The sequence below is a fragment of the Convolutriloba macropyga genome, chromosome 1 (assembly GCF_964194025.1).
Source record: "Convolutriloba macropyga chromosome 1, txConMacr16.3, whole genome shotgun sequence".
Lineage (NCBI taxonomy): Eukaryota > Metazoa > Xenacoelomorpha > Acoela > Convolutidae > Convolutriloba > Convolutriloba macropyga.
Window position 1 is genome coordinate 74,459,390 of NC_134468.1, and position 12,931 is coordinate 74,472,320.

Here is a 12,931-nt window from a genome sequence, read left to right on the forward strand (position 1 = left end):
GGTCGTTTATGTCCTTTTTCATAAACCAATTTTATTGGTTTGTCTGTCAACGGAGAAAAATTGTTGCAAACTATCTGTATAGCAGGTTCCTTTGCCAATTGTTTTTTTCTGGAGTTACCACTAAAAATCAATTTTATCAGGTTGTGTATCAGTTTTTGTCAGATACTTTATTGTTTTCCTACTTGTTTCAAAATGCTTATTATAATTATGTGGAATATGCATTAGGTCAGTGAGGATGGTCATTTTTCCACTTCGAGTCGTTTCAGAAATTCTTCCGGCTATATTTTTAATTTGTCGTCTCCATCGATGATTCTCGCGCCTTCGACTTCTTGAAATTGACTTTCAATTTCAGTGACTTCTACTGCTTTGCAGTTATAATTTGTGTGCGTGACGTCATTTCTGCGTTTAGGTCAAGTCAACTGCGTGACTTACTTTAATTTTCATGAACATTTACTAATTAAAGATCAATAGTGTGCATCTAAGTAGTGCTAGACTTATATATCGTAATTCTTGAGCATTAGTCTTGAGTTTTTATTTCGAATATCAATTTTGAAAAAGCTCTTTTAGGACCGGTGGTCAATCTGTCTATCTTATTTCTTAGTTGTTTCAATTCATGGAAGGCCACAAAGCGCCTATCGCGGCTATTTTCCGGCAATCTGCCGGCTATGTTAATTTGCCTTTACAACCACCAGAGCACTCATTGTAACATCTTATAGGTACTTCACAGTCAATATTATCTTTTTGTCTATTCTTTTTGTCTATTCTGTCCCAAAAAAATAGCACGTGCTTGCTATTTAAAAATAGCACTCTTACTTGATAAGCAGCCGTGCTATTGTAAACTAAAACCTTTCCGCGAGCATTATTTCCCATTCTTACAATTAATAAGAATCTTGCTTATAGCACGAGCAGAAAAAAGAATTAAGGTAAACAAATTGAATGTCTGAATTCTAACGAGTATATGTACTTACATAAGTTAAGAGTATAATGTAAGACAACGCAAAAAAAAATCAAATTAAGACAGCTTTCAGTCGGTCATATCAAAAGCACCAATTCGTCATCTCTCAGTCAATTGTCAGGTGTCACTTTTCCTCACAAGGCATTTTTGCAGCTTCATTTCATTCTTCAGTCATGAAAATGGAATGTCAGTCAGTTCGCTGTCGTAGCAACTTTGCGTCTAAAACAATCGGACCGTCTAAAAATATCGTAATCATTAACCTTCTTTAAGGTTTGGAACAGCATTGCACAAAAAGAGTTATACCTTATTTCAAAAGGTTTTGTAGTTCGTAAGCAATTGCCTGTAAACGAATTCTTTCCTCTGAATTTGCGACAAAAACAATCATCCCTTGAGAACGAAATCATTAACGATTAAAATTTAGCAATAGTCTAATGCGCTTGATTAACAAATAATTTCATTTCCGATTGGTTATTGTTCCAACATTTTTCAAAATGTGGGAATATATAAGGGAGGTCAGCTTTTTTATCTTCAGTCAAATTTTCACTTTATTAAAGCATCGTACAGAAAAAAGAGAAACATCATTTTGCAGCGCTAGGAGGCTAGTTTTGATTGTTTCAAAACTTGTATTTCATTGCAGGTTGAAAAGGAGATTTGTTTAAAAAGTAGAAAGGAAAACAGGTAAAAAGGAGAAGTATTTGCGAGTGAGGGTAGTGTTGACAGCGATATTTAAACATAAATCGTCTAATGTCGGAATAATTTCTCTCGAACGACAGGCGAGGCAATTTAATTCAGGGCCTGTAGCCAAGATAATTTTTTCTTTATGGGTGAAAGTTAAACACCCCGTGATTCGAATCAAGGACTTCCCGATCCCTCACCAGAAGCACTGCCCATGCGGCTATCAGGCCCTTCTTATTGCTATGCTGCAATCAATTTTATTTTAGCAACAACCTTTACATCGGAGTGAGAGCAACCGAGATCACTCAGAAATAAAGAACCAAAGCGTTAAGAGTCACTTAAGAAGTCAAAGAATGTTCGAGAAGAAAAGCCCAAAAGCAGGCAAGCTAAAAAATGCATAACAAAATACCAATACGTTTACAATCACTGCTACGAACTTCGTTCGAGAACAAATAACTAAATCAGTAGTTTTATTCGATCAAACGAACATGTTTCAAAATCAAAAATCCCGGGCTCTCTTCGTCTTAGAACCCATTTTTATTTTAAGTTTTAAATTTTTGTAGTTGAATAGATTTTCAATTTAAATAAAAACGTAAAAAAAAAACTAAAATGAACATTTGAAACTATTTAGTACCTTAAGAGTTAACTTCTCTAATTTCAATTGCCAAAAACAGTATCCAAAATGAACAACTTTGATGCTTCTTATGTGCAAGAATTTTAGCAAAACCATACAATGTTGAAACACTTTATCTAGTTCGTGGTTTCTTTGGCCTCGCGAACACAGTGCTTTGATTCCAATGCAAAAAGTATGGGAATTTATTTAATGGATAAAACTATTTTAATTAAGAAAAACAGATTTTTAAAGAAAACTTAAAAAATTCTATGGGCACCTACAGCTAAACCTCATTCCCACATCCCCCATTTCATGTGAAAACTGAGTTGATTAAAAGTTCACAGAAAGGATTGAATCTGGGAGACTTGAGACGAGTAATGCTAATTTTTCTGATGCTTCAGGTGACTTCAAAAACTAAGCTCTACGCTGTCATATGATTGACCACCCATTTTAGTCAATAGAAAATATGAGAAAACCTGAAGACATCACCAGTACATTTCTGCTTTAAACAATGGGATCATTTTTTTTTTAGAAAATTAGAGATTTATATTTTTCTAGTGAATTATTGAGCAAATTTACGCTATACATTGTATCATTTCTTTTCTGTATTTAAATGTTGAATAAAATAAGACCAAACTTGTTTAAGAGCCATTAAAAACATAAAAGCAGGGGAAACCACGTGTGGAAACAACGACACATTTACTGAAACTTTTGACTTCAGACTTAGAACTTTGATAGAAACAGATAGATCTGAATGAAAAAAATCGACGCCGCTCAAAAAGCTATGTAAGAAACATTCCGCAATAAATTAATGAAGGTTGTTGAAATTCACTCCGCAGAAGCCTTTTTATTAGGGACCTTTATTATACATATGAGTTCCTTTGACCTTACATTAACTCAAATTAAACTTTTAAAAAGCAAAAGTCGTTTTATTGAGTGAGGTAAGACACGTATGATTAAAATCTAATCACGCAAATATCTTAAAACCATTAGCTAAAGAGAGTGAGAAATGACATTACGCCCGAAAATGCCGCTAGTGAGAGGAAGAAGTCATCCAGAAGATTTGACTTTTTCAGCTTCGCTGTATGAACAAATGTAAAACGAAAAAGAGCGTCAGAAGACGAAACAAAAAACATAGCTGGACAGGTCCCGAGGTGCAACTCAAAGAATTTCCATTGACTTAAAAAAACCATACCCAGAACGGACATGAGTGAATTGAGAAAACCATCCCTAAAAAAAAGATCAAAAACATAAAAACATAGCAGGCAGATTGCCAGAAAATAGCCGCAATAGCTTCGTAGAGCTGCAGTCTCAAAAAAAATTGTAAAGACAGACCACAAAAATTTGTCTTCTCATTGAAGGCTGATATGTTATATTTTGATTAAAAATCTGTATAAGCTTTTGCTGCTTCTATTAGCTGCTCTCTAAAAACCTTCATTTGAGTGACACACATCCATTTGACCTTATCTCTTTGAATTAAAGTAAAAAAAAGTCAACTTCAAAGTGAGGAAGTCATTTTTGTGAGTGAGATAAGTCAAGTGTGACCAAAAATTTAACCACGCAAATGAAAAAAAACCTCGGTCCAATAGGAGCGAAAAATGACGTCACACACGCACTTCAGTTGAAATTGCATGAACGAATGAACAAAAAGCAGATTTGAAGTGGTTGTGACGTCATATGGTGGTAACAAAAATCGCGACGACGAAATAAAAAAACCAAGAGAAGGCCAATAATAGCCCCAGCTATCTCTGTGCGGCTATTAAAAATAGCACGTGCGCCTGAGGGGGCGTAAAAAATATAAGCACATTAAGTGATTTCACACGTCGTTTCTTTAAGTGAGGTAAGTTCACAGTAACTTCACCACTCTAAGTACTTGAAGGACTACCAAACGCGGCTAAGGGCCTCTAATGAATTTGATGCTCACTGAGCTTTACCTGTTTATCCCGTTTTGAAAGTGCAAAGTCACGAAAAGTCATCGAAGTCATGAAATTCAGGGTCAGACGAAACAAAAATCTGTTAGACGAAGTAAAAAACACAGCAGGACAAGTCCTGACGTACAATTCAAAAAATTTTCACTGACTAAACAGAAAACTAGACCTAGAACGGACTGAATGAATTGGGAAAACCATTTAGAAAATCCGATCCAAAAAATTGAAAAAACATTGAAAATCAAAGTGAAATTGCCGAATGTGAACAAAAAACCCCTAGCGAGAAAGCGAATTTTTGTTCAAACACCGTTTTCTCACTCTACTTTAAAATCAGAGCAAAAAAATTCCACACCGCAAAACCAATCGTTTTTCGCTCCACTTCCTGTTTCGGCGTGACCAAAATCACTACTCCAATTTGACTTCAAAAATGAAAATGTGTTAAGAGATCTTAAGAAAATAAAAAACATAGCCGGAAGAATTCCGGAAACGACACAAACTGGAAATCCATCTAAACGCTATGCAACTACTCATCAGACAAAACGTGCCTCCACTAAATTATGATTATCTTGAATTAAAACCATAAAACAAAAAGTCAAAACAAGAAAATCAAATCTGAATCAAAATAAGATTAAAAGAATCTGATCAATTTTTGTTTTAAATTGAAATCCCAAAACAACAATCTCTTCCAAAAATACTTCATCAGAACAACTAGTACTCACTAAAAGCATATATTTCAATTTTATAAAAAATACTTGAGGCCAAATTATGATAAAAAAATTCTTCAAAACAACTTGCATTTAAAAACTGGAAAAAGTTGATAAACTTTTTAATATTACAAAAGCATATAAATCCAAAGAAAAAATACTTTAAGCCAGGGCATCCAGATGCTCGCAAGACAATAGGCAAGTCATAATAGGCTAGGAAACTTGTCTACAAAAAAACTGCAAAAAAATTAATTAAAATAGTTCCAATTTTCGCCATTTTTGTCATTTCTCAACAAAAAAAATGATTAATATCCATAAAACTGTAACCAATTGTTATCTAAAATTTTCTCAAGTAGTAGGGGTCTTTTTAATACCCATTTGAGCTAGTAAAACGAAACAATCGTCAAAAAAACGCAAAAAAAATACCCCGAAAATCAGCAAAATAAATGAAAACCTCAGAATTAGCATAAAATCCATACGAATTTTCAGAAAACTTCAAACCACTACCAGAACCAGCCTAAAATGAAAACAAAATCATAACCAAACCTCTTAACCAAAAAAATTGAAAAAGAAACTGCTTTAAAATGCAGCACTAGAACAAAAAATTTCGCTCGCTTAGAATTTTTTTTCACACCTCAATTTCTCGCTCTCTAGAAAATAACGATATGAACAAAAAAACCCTCTCTTTTCATTCCACTCTTTGTTTTGTTCAGCAACAAAATCAGTCCACATTTTTTCACGTGTTTTATTTCCCGCTTCAAAATTCACTCCAATAAAATTCATTTAAAAAAAAAGGACTTCTCCCCAATACTCCTCTTCGAGTCGTAAAAAGACAGCGTCGACAGCGTCTCAAAACAATTCAAATTCTTTGAATTGTTAAAAACCAAGAGCACCGCAATATACTCCTAGAAAAAACTTGAGACGTATGTTGGGACATTCTCTCTTACGACCTCATTTGGTAAAACTACCGTTTCGCGGACCACTAATACATTAAAACCAAAAAACTCCCAGAAAACAATTTCGCGGTTTAAAAGATTAGCAGTTTTGAACCTCTTCTTGTCCTGTTCCTCCATACCACTGTCATCATCAGATGTATCTGGACTCAAATTGTCCACATCTGCCTGGTCAACCTGATCTTCAGTCTTAAAATCATTTTCACCCTTCATCACAATCCCACTTCCTTGACGTCGCTGAGAAGCCGTCTCAACAGCTCCCGACTCCGAATTACTGTCACTTGAAGTCGATTCCTCTCTTTTGCCCACTGTCATTTCACGAGACTGTGACGAGCTCCCTGCAGTTGACGACGATGATGTCGTTGAGTTAGTCGCGGGACCCGGTTGCGAGGACTCCCGAACAGGTTCCGCGAGTTCAACGGACTCTGAGCTATCACTCGACGCAGTGCTCGTATCACTCGACGAATCAGAGCTCGAGGGACACAGCTCTAGGTTCGGGAAATGTTCTGGATTGTTCTTGCTCACTTCATGGGCTATGTCAAGTAGGTCATCCCGGCCGATCTTCTTCAGAGTGCGGTACCACTTGTGGCAGAATCGAGGTCGACCCTTGGCAGTCTTTTGCCAGACATAACGGAAGTTTCCCGAGTTGCAGTAGTTCTGAGTCATGGCAATTGATATGTCCAGGTTCAACACCACGTGCCACCATCCTCCTTCAAACATCCAAAAATTTAATAGGTTGTCAAATTGTTCTCGTAGGTAAAAGTAACCAACACTATTTTTTTCGAAAAACACACCTTGCTGTGATCCTAAACCGGTAGTAAATTAGGTTTTTAATTAGATACAAATTCGATACAATATACTAATCCATGAAAATTCTCATTTCAAGTTGCATGCATTAGTCCCATAAGCAAAAGTATAACACCCTCAGATGATTATTTTGAAGCGAGGAGTACTGAAGCTACATACCAGGCACGAAGACCGTTTCGCCCGGAAGCTGGATGAACTCAATGGGTCTCCACTTGGCTGGCCAGGATGGACTGGTGACTCTGGGATGGACGTATCTGAACCAAGTCACTGCCTCGTCCTTCTGCTTCGAACAGTTGTCAGTACCCTGGCAATAAAGATACGCGACCATATTCTCAAAACCAAATTTGCAACTTCGTTTTCTCACAAAATAGAATTCCAGAAATCTTTTACGGTTAGGTAACAGCGACCAGAATTGCTCTTTATGTAAAGCAGTCTAACGAATCAGCTTTGTCTTTCGGATCAAAATTCATTTACTCTAAAAGCGTATTTGAAAAAAGATCTTCAGATTAATGTACATCAAATAGTCTCAATTGGAACTTTCTCTGCGTACATATGCAATCGTTGAATAGATTTCGAGTACGAGTTGTGCCTTACTTGTGGCTTGATGAGGTGTTTGGGCACTTCGTTGGGCAGGAGGCACCACCTCTTTGCACCCCTGATGAGAGAATTCCAGGCAGACGTGGCAAGTGGATCAATGTGGATCCCAGTTCCTGAGCGCGGAGGACCCATCACAAACCACCTGCAAACAACACTGCCGCCGGTAAATTTTTAAAAACTGACATTTGAAACAAGCCACCACTTAGGCATCTTTCTTCATTTAACATAAGCGCTAGACCAGAAGTAATATGAGCAGACAATTACCTCAATGCTGAACAAGAAGTTACAGTAACACGGGAACTGAATGCCATAAAACAAACTGTGAAAACTATGTAGCCAGAGTTGAAAAAAGACAACTTACGCAGTAATTCACAAATCAAAAGTAACAAAGTAACAATTACAGACAAAAATTTGCCAAATGTACCAATTAGAGAAAACACAAATGAAGTTCGGCAAATTGACACAACAGAAACTACACATACACCGACTAACTTCGGACGAATTGCTATCGAACCAATCTCGGGCCGCTGTAATTTAGAGGGGTAAAGGCTACGTAAACTTTTTTGGGTGCAAAAACATCAGACAAGGGTGGGGTTCGAACCCGCGCTCTTCCGGATTACCACAGTCCATGACCACTAAGCTAGACGGACCGCGTTCGGTAACCAATCACAACCGCTTATATTTCAGTAACAGACTTATTTTCTGAATGATAGCTAATTCAATCACTCAAAAATTCAAAACGTCAAGCGTTCAAAAGTCACTCGAAAAGTGAAATCAAAAGAGTGTTCAAGACAAAAATGTCAAAAATTTTGCATAAAAAGACAACCATCTTTACAATAATTGCTTCATACTTCGTTCGAAAGCAATTAAAAGCAGGAATTATACACTGCCAACGAAAAGCTGAATGGCACTGAGGAAAGGTTTCATTAACGTAAAATTGTCCATTCACATTATCCATAAAACAATAGAAACAAGTCAGTAATGTAGCTCACAGATTTCTAGAGAAAAGCAGAGATTACTTTGCAGACCTGTAGTCTAAAAACAAAAAAACAAGGATTGAAAATGAAATCTTCACTAATTATTGGGGTGTTACAATTTGATCTGAAAAATCACCCTAGTGTATGACGAGTTCTTTCCAAAAGCTGCTTTCAAATAAATTTCAACTAAAGTAAGTAATCTTCAACTGATCTTAACCCCGCCATTTAAAATAAGCAGACACTTTGATTGTCAGAAAGATCACGCATGAAAAAGATTATTCACACAAACGAAAACGGTCTGCCAGAGGAGTAAAAAACTTTACGCTGACAAACATGAAATAATAGCAGCAGATTTGAAGTGAGCTTGAAAAAACGGTTGCAGCAAAAACGTTGACGATAAAATGAAAACCACGAAGAGTCTATCTTACTCATCTATCTTTCTCAACTTAAATAGAACCCGCGCTCTTCCGGATTACCACAGTCCATGACCACTAAGCTAGACGGACCGCGTTCGGTAAACAATCACAACCGCTTATATTTCAGGACAGACTTATTTTCTGAATGATAGCTAATTCAATCACGCAAAAATTCAAAACGTCAAGCGTTCAAAAGTCACTCGAAAAGCGAAATCAAAAGAGTGTTCAAGACAAAAATGTCAAAAAATTTTGCATAAAAAGACAACCACCTTTACAATAATTGCTTCATACTTCGTTCGAAAGCAATTAAAATCAGGAATTATACACTGCCAACGAAGAGTTGAATGGCACTGAGGAAAGGTTTCATTAACGTAAAATTGTCCATTCACATTATCCATAAAACAATAGAAACAAGTCAGTAATGTAGCTCACAGATTTCTAGAGAAAAGCAGAGATTACTTTGCAGAACTGTAGTCTAAAAAGAAAAAAAAACAAGGATTGAAAATGAAATTTTCACTAATTATTGGGGTGTTACAATTTGATCTGAAAAATCACCCTAGTGTATGACGACTTCTTTCCAAAAGCTGCTTTCAAATAAAATTTCAACTAAAGGAAGTAATCTTCAACTGATCTTAACCCCGCCATTTAAAATAAGCAGACACTTTGATTGTCAGAAAGATCACGCATGAAAAAGATTATTCACACAAACGAAAACGGTCTGCCAGAGGAGTAAAAAACTTTACGCTGACAAACATGAAAAAATAGCAGCAGATTTGAAGTGAGCTTGAAAAAACGGTTGCAGCAAAAACGTTGACGATAAAATGAAAACCACGAAGAGTATCTTACTCATCTATCTTTCTCAACTTAAATATAATTTCAAGCCAAAACCTGCTGAACAAATTTTTCAAGTGACCAAAAAATTTTACTCTCACATTTCTTACACCCAATCTTCAGAGCTCTCAGACGTCATGATGACAAAAGTCCTGCTTTTTACTTTTCATCAGCAGCATTGAACTATCGTTTTTCATTCATGTGCTTCATTGCCTGTTTTAAATACACTTCAGTCAAAATCGTGATATCTGACTAAAACACGCTCCACCATTACACTTTCATAAGTTTTGAAAATAGAGAAATAAATTTGAGGAATATAAATTTCAAATTTTCTGACTGAGAACATCTAAGTCACATGTTAGAATTAGAGCTCACTTGTACAAGTCAATTTTTGTGAATTGTTAAAAAGGAGGATTACAACAATGGTCCACACCTTCGCTACCCAGACAATAAATTAATGTAAGATGAAAAACGGCGTTCAAATTTATTTCAAACATAAACTGACTAACGTTGGATGAATTTCTCTGGAACGAACGTTGGAGGGGGGGGGGGGGGATTTAATTTAAGGGTGCAGCTTAGAAAAATTTTTTGGGTGCAAAAACTCGGAACTGACAGTGGTTCGATCCCGCGACAGCAGTCAGACATGCTAACAACCGCCAACAATCATTTTTATATTAGTAACCAACTTCATTTCAGAATGAGAGCAGTTGCAGATGTGAATCGTGAAAAAGTCACTTGAGAAGTCACAAAATGTTCTAGAACAAAAACGGAAAAATGATCAGGCGAAAATTTTACATAAACAAAATTTTACACTAACAATAATTGCTTCAAACTTCGTTCGAGAGCAATTAATAGCAAAAATTCTAATCCCATACTCGGGATGCCTAGCTGTCGACGTTGGTCATTTGTTTTTCTTGGAGGAACCATGTAAAATAAAATTATAACATTTAGGTTAAATAATTACATGTTAAAAATATCAAATTACCATGCGTTATTTAGTATACATAAACTGCTATGCTCACAAAATATTAAGAGGCTGTTCATATGTGCTTCTAGATGTAAAAGTAAGATTTAGAGGAACCAATATGTTCATTGTAAGGTATTTTTCACATTGATTGAAATGGAAACCAACTACAGCGTGTACTACTCAATAAACTTCTCAACGCTTTTTAGTATCAGAGATTTGCTAATCCATTTTTTCCTTTTCTTTTTGTATATGAGTCGTCTTGTTCTTAGGTTATGCTTAATATTTAGCGGTTGTTCGTTCTAGTATTTTAATTATTTGAGACACCTCGACCTCACATTGTGTCCTGTGAGCACTAAAAGAACTTATCACTTCATGGACAGCGCGTGTTACGATTTTGCAGCTTTACCATTTTTACAAAATAATTGGCTTGAAAGTCAATTGTACAAAAGCACAGACGTTTGAGCATTTTCTTTACTCTCCCTATTTAAACCACGGCTAGATAATAGATTCTAACCTTTAAAAACCAATCATAACGGCCTCTCGCAATTTAAAAATTACCAATTGGCATTCTGAAATAATTATAGGCTTCATTAGTTTTTATTGTTGTCATTTATTCTTATTGAATTTCTTGAAACTGTATGATTTAGAACGCTATTAATAAATTTTTTTTAGACCACTAATCAAAATACCGAATTCAAGTTGAATCATGGATTCAATTATAATAGCCTTCTTCAACTGATTTCTTACGTGATCAGCGTGATATTTACATCATGGCAACCAACCTGTAAGGTGGTCTCTTTCCCTCCCCTGCATGTTGGAAGAGATCCTCCTGGAAGAGATGAGGCACTTTGTAATCATTGAGAAGCTTCTTCCTCTTCGGGTGTTCTCCGTAATTTGAGTCAAACACGTAAAGCGGCGAGTCATCACAGGTAGAGGTGAGATACTGTAGGTAGTACTTCATTTTGATTTTCACTGAGCATCCACTGTCATCTTCGCCACACTTGAATTTCTGGTTGCGGAATTTCCTGTCCAGCCAAGCAAGACTGGACCATTTGGTGTTCTCTTTGTATCCAGGCCAGTCATCAATCAGGTGAGTAAAGATGACTGGAATCTTGGGTTTCTCAAATCTAAAAATTTTTGCAACTGATTTACTTTTTTTGCCGCTAATCTCATTTTTAAATTAATTCAATGAGCAAAACTTCCATCGTTGGTCTCCCACAATCATAAAGCATTGCTAAGTTATTGTATGTTTAGCTATCTTCTTCAAACCAAGCGGCTACTTCTTAAACTTAGTCAAATCAAATACATATTTTTTTCTCAATTTTGATCAAACAATACATTGACTGATTTAATAAAAGCTGTCTGCATTATAACCTTTCGATGAATTCCAACTCTGTCAATGTACGACCATCCACCCTGTCAATGACATATGGTCTCTGCTCTAGCATCTGGCGAGAAATCTCCATTGGCAGCTGGTCAATGGAATTTGTGAAGTTGGTCCTGAACTTTTCCAAATCCATCCGCAAGTAATACTGCTCGTTGCAGAACAGATCTCCGCTCGCCAGCTCTGAAGTAAGAAAGAAAACATCCTAAACCCGTACTGTAGCAGCACTTCATGTTTTACAAAAAAGTGACGCGTTCAAGTTTTGTGATAAATCTAGCTTGTGTATGATTTCATCAATTGATGTATTGACAAAAGTCACACACATTTAGTAAAGCAAAATAGTTTTTCCAATTCAAAAACTTTTTCCTGTTCCTTTTGTTTAAGTTTGGAGCCAAGCAAAACTAGACTTGTTTTAAATATTGTCAGCCAAACTATCGGAAAAACTTTGAGCATAGTAATCGTAAAAACAAACTCGAATAAAAAACGAAAGATTAATAATAGCCGTTTGAGAGGCTGACGGCCGCTATTAAAAAAAGAACAATTAAAAAACGAGAAATAACGAAGCAAGATTTGAGAATCAGTACGCCACACTTAAGATTTAAGAAAAGTTTTTCTTTTCCAGTAGATAACGAGAAGTCCATACAATTCTCATCACAAAAACCAGTTAAAAAACGCACTGGCGGCAAAAAAAGTTAGACAATAACTGTTAACATTTTGCTAGCCAATTCAGTTCATAAATGACGTAATCCGACCAAGTTATGTCCAACATTTCAACTGTGAAATTCCGCTTTATTATACTCATAGCTTTATATCTACACCAGTTTTTCTTCCTAAAGGCGATATATTGGGCTTATTTCCGCTATGAAACCAGTCCCTGCTCAAGTCGCATGTATTAGAAATACTAATTTGGCATTTCCAGTAGTATTTTCGATCCAGGGCTCGATCCAGCGACCCTGTGATCAATAGTCCAATGTTTTACCGCTATCTATCTGCGGTATATTGCATTATTTACATGATATACAAATAAAAACTACACGCTTAAAATACTCGCTGCTGATTATATTTATTAATTTATCTCGTACTAGCAACAACCAAAGTCGAAAAAGTTTGCATAATTTTTATAA

The 12,931-nt window shown here is 36.0% G+C and overlaps 1 protein-coding gene across 1 annotated transcript in view; it reads right to left on the reverse strand.

Annotated features, from left to right (window-relative positions):
• Nucleotides 1-918: 918 nt before the first annotated feature.
• Nucleotides 919-12,931, reverse strand: part of LOC142342514 (bifunctional arginine demethylase and lysyl-hydroxylase JMJD6-B-like) — a 37,624-nt gene continuing 25,611 nt past the window's right edge. Inside the window, exons 2-7 of the mRNA XM_075393865.1 lie at nucleotides 11,798-11,990; nucleotides 11,206-11,550; nucleotides 7,230-7,374; nucleotides 6,795-6,939; nucleotides 5,926-6,538; nucleotides 919-1,174 (exon numbers count right to left, since the gene is read on the reverse strand). Coding sequence (XP_075249980.1) covers nucleotides 1,147-1,174; nucleotides 5,926-6,538; nucleotides 6,795-6,939; nucleotides 7,230-7,374; nucleotides 11,206-11,550; nucleotides 11,798-11,990 — 1,469 coding nt within the window. The 3' untranslated portion in view covers nucleotides 919-1,146. The remainder of the gene's footprint in view (nucleotides 1,175-5,925; nucleotides 6,539-6,794; nucleotides 6,940-7,229; nucleotides 7,375-11,205; nucleotides 11,551-11,797; nucleotides 11,991-12,931) is intronic.